Genomic DNA, 19,203 nt, shown 5'->3' with positions numbered 1-19,203 from the left:
CTCTCTCTCTCTCTCTCTCTCTCTCTCTCTCTCTCTCTCTCTCTCTCTCTCTCTCTCTCTCTCTCTCTCTCTCTCTCTCTAAAAGGCTGTTGTGACCAGCCAACTTCTCACCTTTCTTACCCTCCCTCCCTTCAAGGGAATGCGTTGAGGGAATGGGTGGGGCTTTGTTGCCATTAGTTACCATAGCAGGCTTTCTAATAGATGACTTGGCTAAGACGCTAGCTAACATGAGCCATAATTAATGAGAAAGCTACTCAATAATTAGCAATCTATTTTAATAAAGATATCATTTTTGCGCTGTAATAATGTTTTTGTTCACTGTGCCTGGTAGCTGAGATGTGGTTATTTGTCACATTGTTCTAGGTCTTCTGTGTGGAAGTATACAAAAAGTCACTGGAATATTACCAACCTATCTAAAAGTCAACAGCTTCAATCCTTTCAAAGCAGAGTCTACAGTACAGGAGTCTGGACATCGTTTTATAGCAGCTGAACACCCAGAGCATGGCGGTAGAATGATCCCCTCACGCTCTGGGACTCATCGCCTTGACAACCCCCAACAGCAGACTGGGAATGTGTACTATGTTGATAAGGTTCTGTTCCTGTCAAACTCCAGAGCCTTTCAGCTTCCTGCTCCACAGGAGATACAGCTGGTCTGTTCTGGGCTAGGCTAGGACGGTCTGTTCGGGGCTAGGCTGGGCTAGACTGAGGCGAGGCAGGGCTAAGCTAGTGTTGGGGTGGGCTGGACTGGGGCATTAGTCATATCTGCAATCACCATGTGACTTGTGACTGGGCACTAATTCAATTTGAACAGATTGTGTGTGTGTGTGTGAGAGAGAGAGAAAGAGAGAGAAAGAGAGAGAAAGAGAGAAAGAGAGAAAGAGAGAGAAAGAGAGAGAAAGAGAGAAAGAGAGAGATAAAACAGTATGACATTGGTATGGTATGAGATTAGTGTGTATGCTAGTGTAGGTGTACCTCAGTGAGTAATGTGAAGGCCAGACAGTTTATCAGTGTGGTGGAGACTGATGCGTCTACCCAGAAAACATGACATTTCCACATCTGGGCTGAGAGGAGGGGGGAGAGAGGGGGAGGCAGCAATCCTCACCCCTGGATAGGCTACTCAAGAGGGAGGCAGAGGAAGAGAGGGAAATAAGATTATGATTAAGGTTATGGTCATCCAGAGGAGATGGTTAGGGTTATGGTTATGGTCATCCAGAGGAGATGGTTAGGGTTATGGTTATGGTCATCCAGAGGAGATGGTTAGGGTTATGGTCATCCGGAGGAGATGGTCTGTTCATCTCAAATTCCACAGTTAATTCACTGGGAGTTCAATCTGTCTAGAGGTTGTGCAGCTTGTCCCCTGGAATTAATTCCCACTTTTAACTCTGTGGTCACCCCCCCCCCCCTCCCCTTTTCCCTCTGGGTCAGTGAGGGAGCCAACCCAGCCCAGCTTCCCAGCCCCCAGACTAGGGTTGTGGGGTGGACACAGGAAGGGGTCTCCCTGTCCTGGAGCTTGTGTCCCAGTTAGAGAGGAGAGTCGTGGGAAGGGTTAGGGGGAGGAATCCCAGCACACTGGAGGACTGCAGTAGCTGCATGTTCCAATCCCAGCACACTGGAGGACTGCAGTAGCTGCATGTTCCAATCCAAGCACACTGGAGGACTGCAGTAGCTGCATGTTCCAATGTGAAGTAGAGAGACAGAGAAAGAGAGATGAGTGAGACAGTGGGAGTAGGGGTGGAGTCAGACTGAGAGAGTGGGGTAGGGGAGATACAGGCAAAGGGAGAGTGGGGTAGGAGAGAGACAGACTGAGAGAGTGGGGTAGGGGAGAGACAGACTGAGAGAGTGGGGTAGGGGAGAGAGACTGAGAGAGTGGGGTAGGGGAGAGACAGACTGAGAGAGTGGGGTAGGGGAGAGACAGGCAAAGGGAGAGAGAGGAGTGAGACACGGGAGAGCTGGAAGTGATACCTTGTCTTATCCACACAGTGGAAGTGATACCTTGGCACAGTGGCCGTTGGCCGGCTCAATGCTTCATTGCTACTCATACCTGAGCCCCAAGTTATGTTCTGTTTTCTATTCCTGGATGTTGATTTAGGATCCAGGTTGAAGGTCACTAGAGAATCACAATCCCTCTGCATGTGTGTTTGGAAAACACAAGCTGTCAGCCAGCAGGATCACCGTTTCAGTTTTGACATTTTTGCAGTTTGTAGAAATGCTTGGTGTGCATTCTACCATGAGAGAGACCCCCATCCTTTATCTTCCTTCTGTATTGTACTACACTTTTGACACAGACAAACCCCCTCATCTCTTTCTCTCTTGCTCTTCCCTGTTGGCTTTGCCAGATTGTTATTGTTTTAGCACCTTTCTGTTCAAAATGCCCTGGAATTTCAATCATTACAGCAGCTTATACACATACAGATTAACATGCTCCCTGTGAAACTGATGTGTCAGTGTAGTTCTGCACAACCATGCAGCGCTATGTTGGGCAACTAATGAGCTGTAGACCATGATAGTGGTTCTGTGTCTAGACAACCATGATGGTGGTTCTGTGTCTAGACGCAGTGCACAGGAGAATGAAGGCCGAGTCATTTGGGTCCAAATCAATATTGCCCATAAAACAGAAGTTTTTTCAACGGGCATCGACCCTCCCAATGACAACACAATTGTAGTTCGATCCAGTTGGAACCAACTAAAAACCTTATTATACCCTCCGTCCCTCCTCCTCCTCCCCCCTCTCCTCCGCCTCTCCAGCCTCTCCATCTCCCCTCTCATGTAGTGTGGATGTTTAATGTGTAGTGTCTCCATTCTCCGTAACAGTTACGGGCCAGAACACAAGTAGGTCGGACTGGCCGAAGTGGAGGAGATACCACAGGACTGAGGCAGGGAGAGAGAGGAGGAAATGCCACAGGATTGAGGCAGGGAGAGAGAGGAGATGCCACAGGACTGAGGCAGGGAGAGAGAGAGAGGAAATGCCACAGGACTGAGGGCAGGGAGAGAGAGGCCTAACACACACACACATGCACACACTGCATTGCTTTATGCATAATAATATTTTAACTCTCTGTCCATCTTTCTCTCTCCCTCCCTCCACCACTCACTGATGCTTCAGTCATGGCAGCAGCTCGTAAGCAGGGAGAGAGGAGTGGATCTGTATCTTACATTAAAGTAGCTTGATTCCTCGTGCCCCAGTGCACTACAACCCCGAGGCTTCCTGCCTTCTCCCTCTCTCTCTACATCTCTCTCTCTCTCGCTCTCTCTACATCTCTCTCTGTATATATCACTGTCTCTCTCTCTCTACATCTCTCTCTCTCTCGCTCTCTCTACATCTCTCTCTGTATATATCACTGTCTCTCTCTCTACATCCCTCTGTATATATCACTGTCTCTCTCTCTACATCCCTCTGTATATATATTACTGTCTCTCTTTCTACATCTCTCTCTGTATATATATATCACTGTCTCTCTCTCAACATCTCTCTCTGTATATCACTGTCTCTCTCTCTACATCTCTTTCTGTATATATCACTGTCTCTCTCTCTACATCGCTCTCTGTATATCACACACTCTCAACATCAAACTGTTATCTTTGCAGACTGCTCGCAATGCCTGGATTCACATAGCTTTCCTGCTCATGACCTCCATAACCTACTTTAGCTTATATTCCTCCTCTTCTCCTCCCCTCTCCTTCTCCTCCTCCTATTTCTCCTCCTCCTCCTGCTTCTCCTCCTCCTCCTGCTTCTCCTCCTCCTCCTCCTGCTTCTCCTCCTCCTCCTGCTTTTCCTCCTCCTCCTCCTGCTTCTCCTCCTGTTCCTCCTCCTCCTCTAAGCTTGTTAAACCCCCAGACTAGAGGAGCTCTTAGGAAATGAAGGACAGTCAGAACGGGGCTGCTGTGAGTGTGTGCTACGTCGCCCCCTAGAGTCGGACACAATCACCTGCAGGCTGCAGAGATAACAGCAGATAACCAGTGATGCCGGTAACGCGTTACTAACTCTAATCTGACCACTTTTTTCATTAACGAGTAATCTAACGCGTTACTATTTCCAAACCAGTAATCAGATTAAAGTTACTTGTCCAAGTCACTGTGCGTTACTATTTTGTCATTAATAGTAAAATATATATTTGATTTCTTCTTGCGTCTCTGGGAGTGAAGTCATGTAGCCTATGCGACAATTAAGTCACGTTTTCAGCATTTGGTTTTTTTCCCCAAGTAGGCCTACGACTTGAGTCGTTTTTCCTAGTGTGTTCTTAGGTCAACATTTCAAAAGAAACGCTTTAAATAAATCAACATTAGACTTGTGTCTTGCCTCTCATCGGCTAAGTTACAGTGGAGATGTTTGGAGACAATTGAAGTGCCATGCAGCGACACAAACAACAATGGAGGAGGAGAGAGAGATGCGCATTTTTGAGTTGGAAATACACAGTGATGCCGGTCTGACCACTTTTTTCAGTAACGAGTAATCTAACGCGTTACTTTTAAAATCAAGTAATCTGTAAAGTAACTAAGTTACTTTTTAAAGGAGTAATCAGTAATCAGATTACTTTTTCAAAGTAACTGTGGCAACACTGCAGATAACATCCTCTCTTAAAATTGGTATTATTATTTTGACTATTGGACAGCAGACGTAAAAGAGAGATACAGGTTAGGAATATAATTTTAGTTTGGTGTCCTATTTATCTGGCATGCAATAGAAATGAAATGTAATGGATGAGGTATAGTGGGCTCTAGCCAAACAATAAAACTAGAGAGGGTTTCGTTTTTTTCTGAGTTACAAACTGTGTTTTACAGATTTTCAGATCTGAGAGCTGCGAGAGAACACTGCCAGAATTCAACTTTGCAAAACCTTTTTACGAACATACAAGCACCAGTTTTCAGATCACAATTTACGAAGTTTCAAACCTGGCAACAACCAAAAGAGAACAGTGCCAAATTTGAAACTCTGAAAATGTGTAAGCAAAACATTGTAAAAAAGTGGAACAAAAATATTCAGACTTTTGAAACTGAATTTTGATCGTATACACTTTTTCGACCTGATCCGATTTGATAAATGTTTTTGAGCATTCAAACCTTTTTACAACCTATCGAAAAAAACATTTGGGGATTATAATTATTTGATGGCCTTTCAAAACTTTTTTATGGTTTAGAATAATGGCATGATATTCATGGCCATACATATGAGACATTATGACCTTCGCCTGTGCATGTGGCTTTGCAGTTCTAACAGTTAGTTAGCCAGCTACAGTAACCTGCTACAGACAGTACCTCCCTGAAGCTAGCTAGCTAGCTAGCTAACAAAAAACGGACATACACTGTAAAAAAAAAACTAGGAACAATCTGGCAGCAGGGACGCCATATTAAACACATTAAATTACAGTAAAAAACTAAAATAATATTAACATAAATTAACCATAAAATAATTTTAATTTTCCTGTACCAAATTTACAAGACATATCTGTAATATTACATTACAGGCTGTTCTTTGCCGGTAAATATGACTTTTATTAATTGAACTTCTCTGTAAAAAAATTAATTAATCTAATTTTAAATGTGTACTATTATCCTGAATAAACGAGATTTGCGGGGAAAAAACTATTTGTAATTGTACAAACATATGTACTTTGTGTACGTTCACATCATAAGCCCATGTTATGACACAGGTTTTTTTTACTTCAATGTAAAAATACAGCATTTTCAATAAATAAAAATATTCAATAAAGCCAAAACAAGATATAACAATTTAACATGTTCATTCAAAACAAGTCGTGTGCACAACATACAGCATCCAGATGCTGTAATCAGTATCCAGATATTTACAACTGTAGCGTCAGCTAGCTGTATGAATTGGAGAGGAATATTGCTCGCCGCACGTTTGTCTTATACGACAGGTTAGATCGCCATCTAACTGGACAACAGTCACACTCAGGGTGAACACTTAATTTATCCAAACTACAGATCATCACATTACACATGTCAAAACAGAACGAACACTACAACAAAACTCCAAACAATGCTTATGTAACTAAACTTAAACCTTTAACTCTGTAGCTTTTCAGCTTGCCGCGGGGCATTCTGGGTAACAGGAGCGTTGCCGCTACACAACTATCTAATCAACTTTCCTTCGTCCTACTCTGGAGTCTTTACATTTATTCATTTAGCAGACGCTTTTAGCCAAAGCGACTTCCAAGAGAGAGCTTTACTAAAAGTGCATTGGTCAATGATCATGAACAACGAGATAGCCCCAAAAAGGCTTTTGCAGGCTTTTGTAGTCTTTGATATTGACTGGTGCATGCTGGGATTGCATGACGTCAACTACCCGAGCTCAGTTCACAATTCAAGGTTCCTATGTCTAAACCCAAAATTAACATTTTGGTGAACATTTTATTATTATGAAATTATGTGTTTTAACAGAACATTTTGGTGAAAATGTTATTAATATTTGTAAAAAAAATATATGTATTTTTAAGTAACAACATTTGGCTGTAATTTTTATGTAAAAATATCAATTTACAGTTTGCCATTGTCTTTCTATCTGTATTTCCTGTAATTCAGAAAAAAAACACGGATAATTTACAGAAAAAGTTTTTTTTTTTTTTTTTTACAGTGTATTTTAAACACGCAGCGTATACACTCAGCTGCATTTCCTTTCCCTGCTCTCCCTCCGTCTCTCTGTCAAACCTAGCTGGCTACATCAGTGGTGTCGCCCTGTTTGTTTAGCAGCACTGTAAAAAAATAAAATAAAATATTCCTGCACTTTTTCTGTAAATTATCCGTGTTTTTTTCTGTATTTCTGGGTTTAATCTGGCATCCTAACTGCCAGATTGTTCCTGTTTTTTTACTATTTTTTTTTTCACAGTGTAGCCTAAAAAAACAAAAAAACAAAAGGCAATATGTGACAAATTAGTCGTTTCCATGCAGAGAGAGGTATTTGTGTATTGCATAATGGGTGCCCAGTCACATTCTGGCCGTGTTTAGTGAAGGAAGAGTCAAGACCTGGTTTAATCATCTTAATATGTGTTTTATATTGTGTTTACTACAGCAGTGTTCCATTCCTCTCAGGTTTCAGCTGTGTCTGAAGGCTGTGTTTTTTCTTTTGATCTGCAATCAAAATGTCTGAGCCAGCGCCTAACCAAGATGTGAAATGGGACTTTATATTCTTCTCTTTCCCCCACCCCCTCCGTCTTTCTCTATCTCCCTCCATATCTCTCTCTCCCTGTCTCTCTCCCTCTACTTCTCTCTCTCTATCTTCTCCCCCCCAGCGGTGGTGGTTCCAGATGGGGGGCCAGAGAGGTGCGGGGGGCTGGGGGAGGGGGCCAGTGAGGAGGATCTGTACGAAGACTTCCACAGCTCCGGACATCGCTTCGGCCACCCTGGAGGAGGAGGAGAACAACTAGCCATCAACGAGGTAGGACAGTCCTCCTTCGTCTCTCCCTCCACCTCTCCCCCCACCTCTCCCTCTACCTCCACCTCTCTCTCTCCATCTCTCCCTCTCTCTCTCCCCCCACCTCTCCCTCTCTACCTCTCCCTCCACCTCTCTCTCGCTCCACCTCTCTCTACCTCTCCCTCTCTCTCCCTCCACCTCTCCCTCTCTCTCCCTCCACCTCTCTCTCTACCTCTACCTCCACCTCTCTCTCTACCTCCACCTCTACCTCCACCTTTACTTCCACCTCTACCTCCACCTCTCCCTCTCTTTCTCTATCTACCTCTCCCTCGCTCTCTCTCTCTCCCTCCAACTCTCCCTCTCTACCTCAACCTCCCCCTCTCCCTCTCTATCACCCCCTCTCATTCTCTCTCACTCCACCTCCCCCTCTCTGTCTCTCTCCCTCCTTCTCCCTCTCTCTCTCCTTCCCTCTCTTTCTATCTCCCTCTCTATTTTACTCCCTCCATCTCTCACCCCCTCTCATTCTCTCTTCCTCTCTCCCTCTCTCTTTTTCTGTCACTGTTTTCTTTGTGTGTTTGCGTATGTGTCTAGATTTTATGTGCGGTAACTTTGCTTGATTGTAATTCACACCAGTGTGTTTCACGAGAAAGACATGAGAGAGATTGAGATGGTGAGTTTGTGACAGAGGTGTTACATTCGTTCACCTTCATACTCAGTGACACGTTCATGTATGTTGGTAGTACATGGTTACCACATGTGTACTTTATGATTACTACATGTGCACTACACGAGTACCACATGGCAACAACAGGTTATTGTGGGTTTTGCTGCTGTAATTACAGATAACTTGCTACAGTTTGCTGCTGTTTATGAATGAGCTTCCTGGTGCATTCTGGGTATGAATGAGGGAGTCAGGTGGCTGAGCAGTTAGGGAATCGGGCTAGTAATCTGAAGGTTGCCAGTTTGATTCCCTGCCGTGCAAAATGACGTTGTGTCCTTGGGCAAGGCACTTCACCATACTTGCCTCGGGGGAATGTCCCTGTACTTACTGTAAGTCGCTCTGGATAAGAGCGTCTGCTAAATGACTAAATGTAAATGAATGAGCTTCCTGGTGCATTCTGGGTATGCACCACCTCTTCGGCAATGTAACCCTCTGGCTTAGCTGCTATTGGTCAGTTGGTCATCCCTCCCACTTTCTGGTTGTCATGCAGGGTAAACGAATCAGATCCCAACAAACCACGAGGGCATCGCAGCAGAACAGCCTTGTCCACTGACCTGCAGCAAAGCTCTCTTTACCTTACATCTTATACTAGTAGATGTAACACACTATCATATTCAGAGCTACCAGACAATTCTTGAAGGGAAAGAGATGAGGGGAGGATGTAAAGATAAGGATAGTGCTACCAGGGTGTTGCTTAGCCACAGTGCTACCATGGCGATGCTTAGCCACACTGTTACCATGGCGATGAGCCACTGTCAACAGGGGAGCATCAGCTGCTGGGTCATGGGGACTGTTGCCATGGATACCATCCCTGGGACTAGGTGATGCATGAGAGCATAGAAACATAATTTACACTCTCTCTAATGCTCTGCATACTATTGCTTCAGAGATGAGGATCACTGTGTACATCATGAGTTGTGTGGCAGGAATCATGTTGAGTACATATACAGTTTATAAATATACAGACATTTCTATCAAACAAACATTCAGATGCTCAAAGGGTAGCAGCAGAAGACGGTTCTGTTGGGAGGGTTAACAACCCTGCTGCAGTGTTTACACCTGAGTATTCACACACACCTCCACCCACATATACACACACACACACACTCTTCCCTGCCCCCCACACACACTCACACACACGCTCAGATCCCCCCCTTCCCTGCCCCCCCCCAACACACACACAAACTCACACACCCCCTCTTCCCTGCCCTTCACACAAACTCTCACACACACTCACACCCCCCTCCTTCTCTGTCCCACACACACTTTTTATTATTCTGGATCCTCCCTCCACCTCCCCATCCCCCGCCCCCTCCCCAGGGTTGCTAAGGCCTGCCTCCACCTCTCCGTATCCTGGATACTGGCCCACTCAGACATCTGATTGGCTGCTCGTGGTGGGAAGGAGAGAGAGAGAGAGAGAGAGAGAGAGAGAGAGAGAGAGAGAGAGAGAGAGAGAGAGAGAGAGAGAGAGAGAGAGAGAGAGAGAGAGAGAGAGAAAAGCGATCCAGGGAGCTAGATGGATGTCCGTTCTCATAGAGCTCCAGGCAGACAGAGCACCATTTTAGCTTTAGTGCTCACTAAAAAGGAGAGAGGGGCAGAGAGAGAGAGAGAGCTGCCATGTTAGGGCAGCAGGACGAGCCGTGATCACGTAACCCAGACAAGGAACGGCAGAAGACTACAGAGGAGGTAAAGGAGGAGAATGAGGAGCCAGAAGAGAGAGATACAGCATCGCTTCCTGACAAGATGAAGAAGTAGCCAGTGAGACCGAGGGAGGACGCGAGAGAGAGAGAGAGAGAGAGCGGGAGCAGGAGGAGAGCCACAGAAAGAGAGTGCTCAGCACGCACACACACACACACATATACACACTCAAACACATATATACGTACACACACTGAAACACAAACATACACACACTCAAACACATACACACACACAAATACACACACACAAAGCCTTCGAGGCCAGGAAGGCAGCACCGTGGCAGGGGAGCAGAGAGGCAGTGTTGTCGGAGAAGAAAGAAGAGGAGGAGAGAGGAGAGCAGAACAGGAGGTGGACAGGAGGGGGGCGACGGCGGCGTCAGCAGGAGCAGGACCCATCGCTGTGTGGTGCGGCAGCGGGGGGGCGGTGAGGGAGCGTCGGAGGAGGGGGCAGGAGGGCGGGGCGGGCGGAGGGGCGGGCGGAGGAGACATGGCCCGGGGAGGAGGGTCCCAGAGAGGTCGCCAGCGCCTCGGCCTGCTTAACACCTTGCTACGCTGCAACCTGCACCCCGACACCCAGAAGGTGGTGGTCTTTATCATCATGGTGCTCCTCGTCATCATCAACGTGGTGCTGATGTTCCTGCTCGCCTTCCAGTAGACACACACACACACATTCATACACAGACAGACACACTCAAACACACACTCATACACACTCACACACACATTCATACACACACAGTAGCATCTATTTACACACAGACACTGCTCACATATTGATATACGTGCAAAACCTCTGCACGTAAATGGATAAGTAGACACACACACTCACCCTTCACTTCTGCTGGCCTCTCAGTAAACACACACACATACGTGCGGTGCATCGCTGAGGAAGAGAGGAGAGAAAGATAACAGAGCATTGTGTTAATGGGACTCCTGGGAGGAAGGACAGAAACACAGCAGGTAAAAGACCATTGGCCAACTACACTCACAATACTACACTCACAATACTACACTCACAATACTACACTCACAATACTACACTAACAATACCACACTAACAATACTACACTAACAATACTACACTAATAATACTACACTAACAATACTACACTAATAATACTACACTAACAATACTACACTAACAATACTACACTAACAATACTACACAAACAATACTACACTAACAATACTACACTAACAATACTACACTCCTACCCTAAAACTACTACACAGCTACACTGTACTGCATCCTACTAGACAGAAGTGTAGTACACAATACTGCATACTACCACACAGTACTGAATATAGAGGGCAGGCGTTAGAAGTATTTTGTTGTTGGCTGTGCAAGAGATGTGCTGACATGTATTAGTCAGATTTTTTGGAAAAACTGTTGGGAAGAGTCTATCATTGGTGGTGCTAAATGGATGGACTGTGTGTGCTGTCTAGGTTTGTGAGTGTGTGTTTGTGTGTGTTCTGTGGAGGTGTGTGAGTGTGTGTTCTGTGGAGGTGTGTGAGTGTGTGTTCTGTGGAGGTGTGTGAGTTTGTGTTCTGTGGAGGTGTGTGAGTTTGTGTTATGTAGAGGTGTGTGAGTTTGTGTTCTGTGGAGGTGTGTGAGTTTGTGTTCTGTAGAGGTGTGTGAGTTTGTGTTCTGTGGAGGTGTGTGAGTGTGTGTTCTGTGGAGGTGTGTGAGTTTGTGTTCTGTAGAGATGTGTGAGTTTGTGTTCTGTGGAGGTGTGTGAGTGTGTGTTCTGTGGAGGTGTGTGAGTTTGTGTTCTGTGGAGGTGTGTGAGTTTGTGTTCTGTGGAGGTGTGTGAGTTTGTGTTCTGTAGAGGTGTGTGAGTTTGTGTTCTGTGGAGGTGTGTGAGTTTGTGTTCTGTGGAGGTGTGTGAGTTTGTGTTCTGTGGAGGTGTGTGAGTTTGTGTTCTGTGGAGGTGTGTGAGTGTGTGTTCTGTGGAGGTGTGTGAGTTTGTGTTCTGTAGAGGTGTGTGTGTGGAGTGTTTGGAGGGTTAGGGTTAGTGTGTGTTATGTAGAGGTGTGTGTGTTCTGTGGAGGTGTGTGAGTGTGTGTTCTGTGGAGGTGTGTGAGTGTGTGTTCTGTGGAGGTGTGTGAGTTTGTGTTCTGTGGAGGTGTGTGAGTGTGTGTTCTGTGGAGGTGTGTGAGTATGTGTTCTGTGGAGGTGTGTGAGTGTGTGTTCTGTAGAGGTGTGTGAGTTTGTGTTCTGTGGAGGTGTGTGAGTGTGTGTTCTGTGGAGGTGTGTGAGTTTGTGTTCTGTAGAGGTGTGTGAGTTTGTGTTCTGTGGAGGTGTGTGAGTGTGTGTTCTGTGGAGGTGTGTGAGTATGTGTTATGTAGAGGTGTGTGTGTGGAGTGTTTGGAGGGTTAGGGTTAGTGTGTGTTATGTAGAGGTGTGTGAGTTTGTGTTCTGTGGAGGTGTGTGAGTGTGTGTTATGTAGAGGTGTGTGTGTGGAGTGTTTGGAGGGTTAGGGTTAGTGTGTGTTATGTAGAGGTGTGTGAGTTTGTGTTCTGTGGAGGTGTGTGAGTGTGTGTTATGTAGAGGTGTGTGTGTGGAGTGTTTGGAGGCAGAGACCGAAGGGGGAGAAGAGGCCATTGGGGAGTGTGACTCCAGGGTGTGTGAATGTACACCACATATGCCCCTGATACAGTAGATATATCCTGGTACAGTAGATATATCCTGGTACAGTAGATATGCCCTGGTACAGTAGATATATCCTGGTACAGTAGATATGCCCTGGTACAGTAGATATGCCCTGGTACAGTAGATATGTCCTGGTACAGTAGATATATCCTGGTACTGTAGATATGTCCTGGTGCAGTAGGACCTGCTATTCACACAGGAAATCCTGTCTGGCCCCCCAATGGTGGAATCAACTCCCCACCTCCATCAGAGACACTGACTGTCTCCCCACCTTCAAGAAAAGGCTCAAGACGCACTTGTTCCGGGAGTACAACGGCACTTAGGAATGCTTGGCTGGACCTGATGTTAGTTTCCTCCAGGATCACAATGACTCGTATTGAGAGACTTGTTACTCTTGTTGGTTAGTTGTAACGGTTTTAAATTCTTGTACTCGCTGTGAAATATTTTACTGTTGATTGTTTTTCTACAGGTACACTCTTGCACTTTTTTGAGTTTCATGTTGTTTAATTGTAACTTGTTTAACTGCATGCTCTTATGGTTCTTCCCTTTGGCACTTATTTGGTTTTCCACAATGTATACTTCATGTTTTGGCTGCTCGCAATGTTTGGGGCTATCCCGTTGTTATGATCTCCCCTGCTCTGGACCTGGTGCTGGTCTCCCCTGCTCTGGACCTAATGCTGGTCTCCCCTGCTCTGGACTTGGTGCTGGTCTCCCCTGCTCTGGACCTAATGCTGGTCTCCCCTGCTCTGGACTTGGTGCTGGTCTCCCCTGCTCTGGACCTGGTGCTGGTCTCCCCTGCTCTGGACCTAATGCTGGTCTCCCCTGCTCTGGACCTGGTGCTGGTCTCCCCTGCTCTGGACCTAATGCTGGTCTCCCCTGCTCTGGACTTGGTGCTGGTCTCCCCTGCTCTGGACCTGGTGCTGGTCTCCCCTGCTCTGGACCTAATGCTGGTCTCCCCTGCTCTGGACCTGGTGCTGGTCTCCCCTGCTCTGGACCTGGTGCTGGTCTCCCCTGCTCTGGACTTGGTGCTGGTCTCACCTGCTCTGGACCTGGTGCTGGTCTCCCCTGCTCTGGACCTGGTGCTGGTCTCACCTGCTCTGGACTTGGTGCTGGTCTCCCCTGCTTGGGACCTGGTGCTGGTCTCTCCTGCTCTGGACTTGGTGCTGGTCTCCCCTGCTCTGGACCTGGTGCTGGTCTCCCCTGCTCTGGACTTGGTGCTGGTCTCTCCTGCTCTGGACTTGGTGCTGGTCTCCCCTGCTTGGGACCTGGTGCTGGTCTCTCCTGCTCTGGACTTGGTGCTGGTCTCCCCTGCTCTGGACCTAATGCTGGTCTCCCCTGCTCTGGACCTGGTGCTGGTCTCTCCTGCTCTGGACTTGGTGCTGGTCTCCCCTGCTCTGGACCTGGTGCTGGTCTCCCCTGCTCTGGACTTGGTGCTGGTCTCCCCTGCTCTGGACCTGGTGCTGGTCTCTCCTGCTCTGGACCTGGTGCTGGTCTCCCCTGCTCTGGACCTGGTGCTGGTCTCACCTGCTCTGGACCTGGTGCTGGTCTCACCTGCTTTGGTGGCAGGACAGTTGGAATGTTGTTGCAGTAGGATTAGTCGACAGTACGTCTTGCTTGTTGCTCTCTGTATGCTACCGGCTTTAGCCGGCTGGCTAAAACCGGCACTTTTACTGAAACGTTGATTCATGTGCACTGTTCCTGTAAAAATAAATGAAATAAACTAAACTAAATAGGTACCCAACCCTAGCCCTAGCTGTTGCCTGGGTAACGGTGCTCTGGTGGATGTAGGATGATCACTTCCATCACTCCCATCACTTTTCTGAAAAGCATCTGCAGGGGGCTCTCCCATTGGCTGAGCCACCATGTGGAAACGCCTAAGGAACATTGTTTCCTTAGTGCGATGTGTGGTGATGATGTCACCCTGAGGTGTGTGGTGATGATGTCACCCTGAGCTGTGTGGTGATGATGTCATCCTGAGGTTTGTGGTGATGATGTCACCCTTAGGTGTGTGGTGATGATGTCACACGGAGGTGTGTGGTGATGATGTCACCCTGAGGTGTGTGGTGATGATGTCACCCTGAGGTGTGTGGTGATGATGTCACGCTGAGGTGTGTGGTTATGATGTCACCCTGAGGTTTGTGGTGATGTCACCCCCAGCTGATCAGTGATGGTGGTGTGGTGTTTGCCGAGGCGCTCTGGGACCACGTCACCATGGACGACCAGGAGCTGGGCTTCAAGGCTGGGGACGTGATCGAGGTTGTAGACGCCAGCAACAAGGAGTGGTGGTGGGGGCGAATCCTGGACAGCGAAGGCTGGTTCCCTGCCAGCTTCGTACGAGTGAGTTCCTGTCACCTTCATGTTTAGTATCTACAATGTATCTAGTTTCTAGTGTCTTTAATGGTCCTAGTATTTCTAACATTTCTAGTGTTTCAAAAGTCTCTACTGTCTAGTATCTGTAATGATCTTTTTGGTGATTTTCACCATCTAATGATCTAAATGGTAAATAGTCATTGTAATTCATGCTAACAGTTTTGATTAATGTCATGGGGCTTGTGGTGGGGTGGCCCAGCTGAGTGATGTCAGGGAGCCCAGGGTCTCGTGGTGACATGACGCTCTGCCCCCCAGCTGCGTGTGAACCAGGATGAGCCCATGGAGGACTTCCTGTCCCAGCTGGAGGAAGAGGCTTCGGGGCAGGAGGAGCGGGCGTGGGGCGGGCTGGGTGCGGCGCTGCCCTGCAGGGACCAGATGAGGACCAACGTCATCAACGAGATCATGAGCACAGAGAGAGACTACATCAAGCACCTCAAAGACATCTGTGAGGTGAGAGGAACCAAGTCCGGGTTCAAAGGTCAAACATACCAGTTTAACAACTCCCCAGATAACATGAATTGAATGGTATCTAGCTCTGTAGCACACTTTATTTCCATGAATAATGTCCCCAAGAACAAAGTGGCACAGAGCCCAAGAACGCAGAGACACAGACACAGAACCCTAAACTCAGCACACTGAGGGTTTATTCTGACTTCAAGTGATGGACTAGTGAACCCATCAGACCCTGCAAACACACCAGGTTCCACTCTGAACACACCAGGTTCCACTCTGAACACACCAGGTTCCACTCTGAACACACCATGTTCCACTCTGAACAGACGGTGTTCCACTCTGAACACACCATGTTCCACTCTGAACACACCAGGTTCCACTCTGAACACACCATGTTCCACTCTGAACACACGGTGTTCCACTCTGAACACACCAGGTTCCACTCTGAACACACCAGGTTCCACTCTGAACACACCATGTTCCACTCTGAACACACCAGGTTCCACTCTGAACACACCATGTTCCACTCTCAACACACCATGTTCCACTCTGAACACATCATGTTCCACTCTCAACACACCAGGTTACACTCTGAACACACGGTGTTCCACTCTGTAAACACACATGACAACGTATTGCTGACATTGCTGTGATGACACTGCGTGTGCAGGGGTATATCCGGCAGTGTCGTAAGAGGACAGACATGTTCAGTGAGGAGCAGCTGGTCACCATCTTTGGGAACATCGAGGAGATCTACCGCTTCCAGAGGAGCTTCCTGAAGGACCTGGAGAGAAGGTTCCAGACCGAGCAGCCACACCTCAGCGAGATAGGCAGCGTGTTCCTGGATCACGTGAGCACCTCACGCACACTCCCACGCATCACACACCTCACGCACACTCCCACGCATCACACACCTCACACACACTCCCACGCATCACACACCTCACACACACTCCCACGCATCACACACCTCACACACACTCCCACGCATCACACACCTCACACACACTCCAACGCATCACACACCTCACACCTCACACACACTCCCACGCATCACACACCTCACGTTGATCCCTCTCTGAATTGCTCCTCCCAAGGTTTCTTCCATTTTTTTTCTCCTGTTGAGAGTTTTTTGGGAGTTTTTCCTTGTCTTCCTTGAGGGTTTAGGTTGGTTGAGGGGCAGTTCTATGGGCATATGTGAAGCCCTCTGTGACATGCTTGCGTGTAAAAAGGGCTATACAAATAAATTTGATTTGATTTGATTTGACACCTCACACACACTCCCACGCATCACACCTCACACACACAACAGTGGATGGGCATAGCTCAGTGGTAGAGCAGTTAACTTCAAATCCAGAGATCGCAGTTTAAATCCAAAACCTTCTCTCTGTCTCTCACAGCAAACAGACTTCCAGATCTACTCTGAGTACTGCAACAACCACCCGAGTGCCTGTGTGCATCTCTCCCAGCTCATGAAGGTCAACAAGTATGTGTTCTTCTTCGAGGCCTGCCGCCTGCTGCAGAAGATGATCGACATCTCGCTGGATGGTTTTCTGCTCACTCCCGTCCAGAAGATCTGCAAGTACCCGCTACAGCTGGCTGAACTGCTGAAATACACCAACCCCACACACAGGTACACACACACCTTTATACACAAGTTGGTTTTAATATCCTAGTGAGGACCGACCATTCACTAAATAGTGTTATCTCTAACCTTAACCATTACAGTTTTTCTCAGTCGCTTTGGTACATTTCTCAAATCATCCTCGACATTTGCAGTCGACAGTCAACAGTAAGTGCATTTCTCAAAACAATTCGTACGAATAGCAAAACACCCTGGATTACCTCCAAAAGCCAGTCTCTTGCTCAGAATCCTTAGTTCATCTTTCAAAAGTAAATATCTGTGTCAATAAACATATCAGTGCCATCAGAATGACATGTCATTGTGTACGGACAAGACAGTCAAATTGCTTAGTCATGTTGTCAATATAACAGTGTACTCTGGAGGGATGTTCTGATGTAAACTATGGCAACATTTTGATGACAATTATTGTAAATTGTAGGTTACACCTTAGTGTATGTAAGAGTTTGATTGCAAGAGACTGGACAAGATTCACATATACGCTTTTACTGTTTGTACTGTAGTTTGTTGACAGACCATGTCATTGCGATACAGAAAGGAAAATAAATGTGAACATAGAACTGTACATGCAGTGCTGTAGGAACTACAGTGCAGTCTTCCTACACCTCCTGAGGTTCCTGTCTGTTGGGGTTAGGGTTGGGGTTAGGGTTAGGGTTCACAGATTCTCATCCACATCACAACAAATATCTTCTCTTGCGATGCAGTGTGGAAAGAATCTTTTAGAGTGTCTTATCTCATCATGAACGCGCATATGTCCTCTGCCTCTTCTGCCTCTTCCTCTGTTTTGCCTCCCAACTCCTCCGCCACACGCAGCCTCACTCCTCTTCTTCTTCTTCTTCTCTCTGGCAGTTGACCCCGTCCAATTCCTTGTCCTTCCATTGTCAGACATTGTAACATTGTGTTGTGCTCCGGATATATATATACTTGCCAGTTGATGGTTCATAAGATGCATCTTACTTGGAGTAAGTCAAGATTCACCTGGGAGCAATTTACCAATTCAGGACAGATTTAGAAAAAAGTCTAATGGAAATTTATAGAAATATGCTTGACATATTATGACAACTTTTTGTATGTATTTTGCATGTAAAGACTTATGCTATGAACTAATGCCTAAATGTTGTGGGGGGTGAGACTATTCAACAGAGATTCATTATAATACATTTTGATCAACATGACATAAGCAATTGATAATGTAGGAAACAGCAGAGAATTGTACATAATCATTTACATGGATGTACCAAAGCATTTGCAACTTGTTCAAAGAAATGAGAAACTGCTTTTTTGATGTGCATGTAACCGATGTGAATCGGTGAAACTCACTCCTCAGGTATGTAATGACACCTTGTTGTGACGGAGCGTGGCTACGTCTGTTACATACCGTCACATGCACAAGTGACACAATGATGTGAATATTGAACAGGTAGTTTTGAGAATTTCAATTCTGATCTGAGAAATGTACCAAAGCGACTGAGAAAAACTGTAATGTACTTCTAACTCAATCACTAATTCCTAACCCTAACCCCCCTTAAAAAACATAGATGTAGCATTTGAAGTTGTGGGGCCCAAGATAATATTTGTAGGGTAGTTAAACAAGACCACACCTGTATATACCAACACAAGCTAGTTCTATTTGTCATAAAATGATGCTGGCACCCTAGTGTCTCTGCGTAAACAAGTGTCCTGACCCCTGACCTGACCCCTGATCCTGACCCCTGACCCCTGACCTGACCCCTGACCTGATCCTGACCCCTGATCCTGACCCCTGACCTGACCCCTGACCTTACCCCTGATCCTGACCCCTGACCTGACCCCTGACCCCTGACCTGACAGGGATTACAGTGATGTGGAGGCTGCTTTGAGCGCCATGAAGAACGTTGCTCGGCTCATCAATGAGAGGAAGCGCCGCCTGGAAAACGTCCATAAGATCGCCCAATGGCAGAGCTCCATAGAGGACTGGGAGGTGAGCCTCTCATCTCAACCATGAGCTACATCCACTGAGCTACACCCATCACTACCACTAAGCTACACCCTAACACTGAGCTACACCCATCACTACCACTAAGCTACACCCTAACATTGAGCTACACCCATCTCTACCACTAAGCTACACCCTAACACTGAGCTACACCCATCACTACCACTAAGCTACACCCTAACACTGAGCTACACCCATCACTACCACTAAGCTACACCCTAACACTGAGCTACACCCATCACTACCACTAAGCTACACCCTAACACTGAGCTACACCCATCTCTACCACTAATATGTGTATGCATGCACTCATGGTATGT

The 19,203-nt window shown here is 46.7% G+C and overlaps 1 protein-coding gene across 5 annotated transcripts in view; it reads left to right on the top strand.

The window, feature by feature from the left end:
- arhgef4 (Rho guanine nucleotide exchange factor (GEF) 4) overlaps window positions 1–19,203 on the top strand; it is a 41,676-nt gene that overhangs the window by 17,664 nt on the left and 4,809 nt on the right. For all 5 annotated transcript variants that reach the window (XR_009932318.1, XM_062480011.1, XM_062480010.1 and 2 more), the window contains 6 exons: window positions 7,248–7,393; window positions 14,601–14,780; window positions 15,069–15,263; window positions 15,937–16,116; window positions 16,667–16,899; window positions 18,739–18,868. Coding sequence is in view for 4 of the 5 variants with exons in the window: in XM_062480011.1 (XP_062335995.1) it covers window positions 7,248–7,393; window positions 14,601–14,780; window positions 15,069–15,263; window positions 15,937–16,116; window positions 16,667–16,899; window positions 18,739–18,868 (1,064 nt within the window). In the remaining variant the exon portion in view is untranslated. The remainder of the gene's footprint in view (window positions 1–7,247; window positions 7,394–14,600; window positions 14,781–15,068; window positions 15,264–15,936; window positions 16,117–16,666; window positions 16,900–18,738; window positions 18,869–19,203) is intronic.

The sequence above is a fragment of the Osmerus eperlanus genome, chromosome 15 (genome assembly GCF_963692335.1).
Source record: "Osmerus eperlanus chromosome 15, fOsmEpe2.1, whole genome shotgun sequence".
Lineage (NCBI taxonomy): Eukaryota > Metazoa > Chordata > Actinopteri > Osmeriformes > Osmeridae > Osmerus > Osmerus eperlanus.
This window is presented reverse-complemented; position numbering and strand designations above follow the sequence as displayed.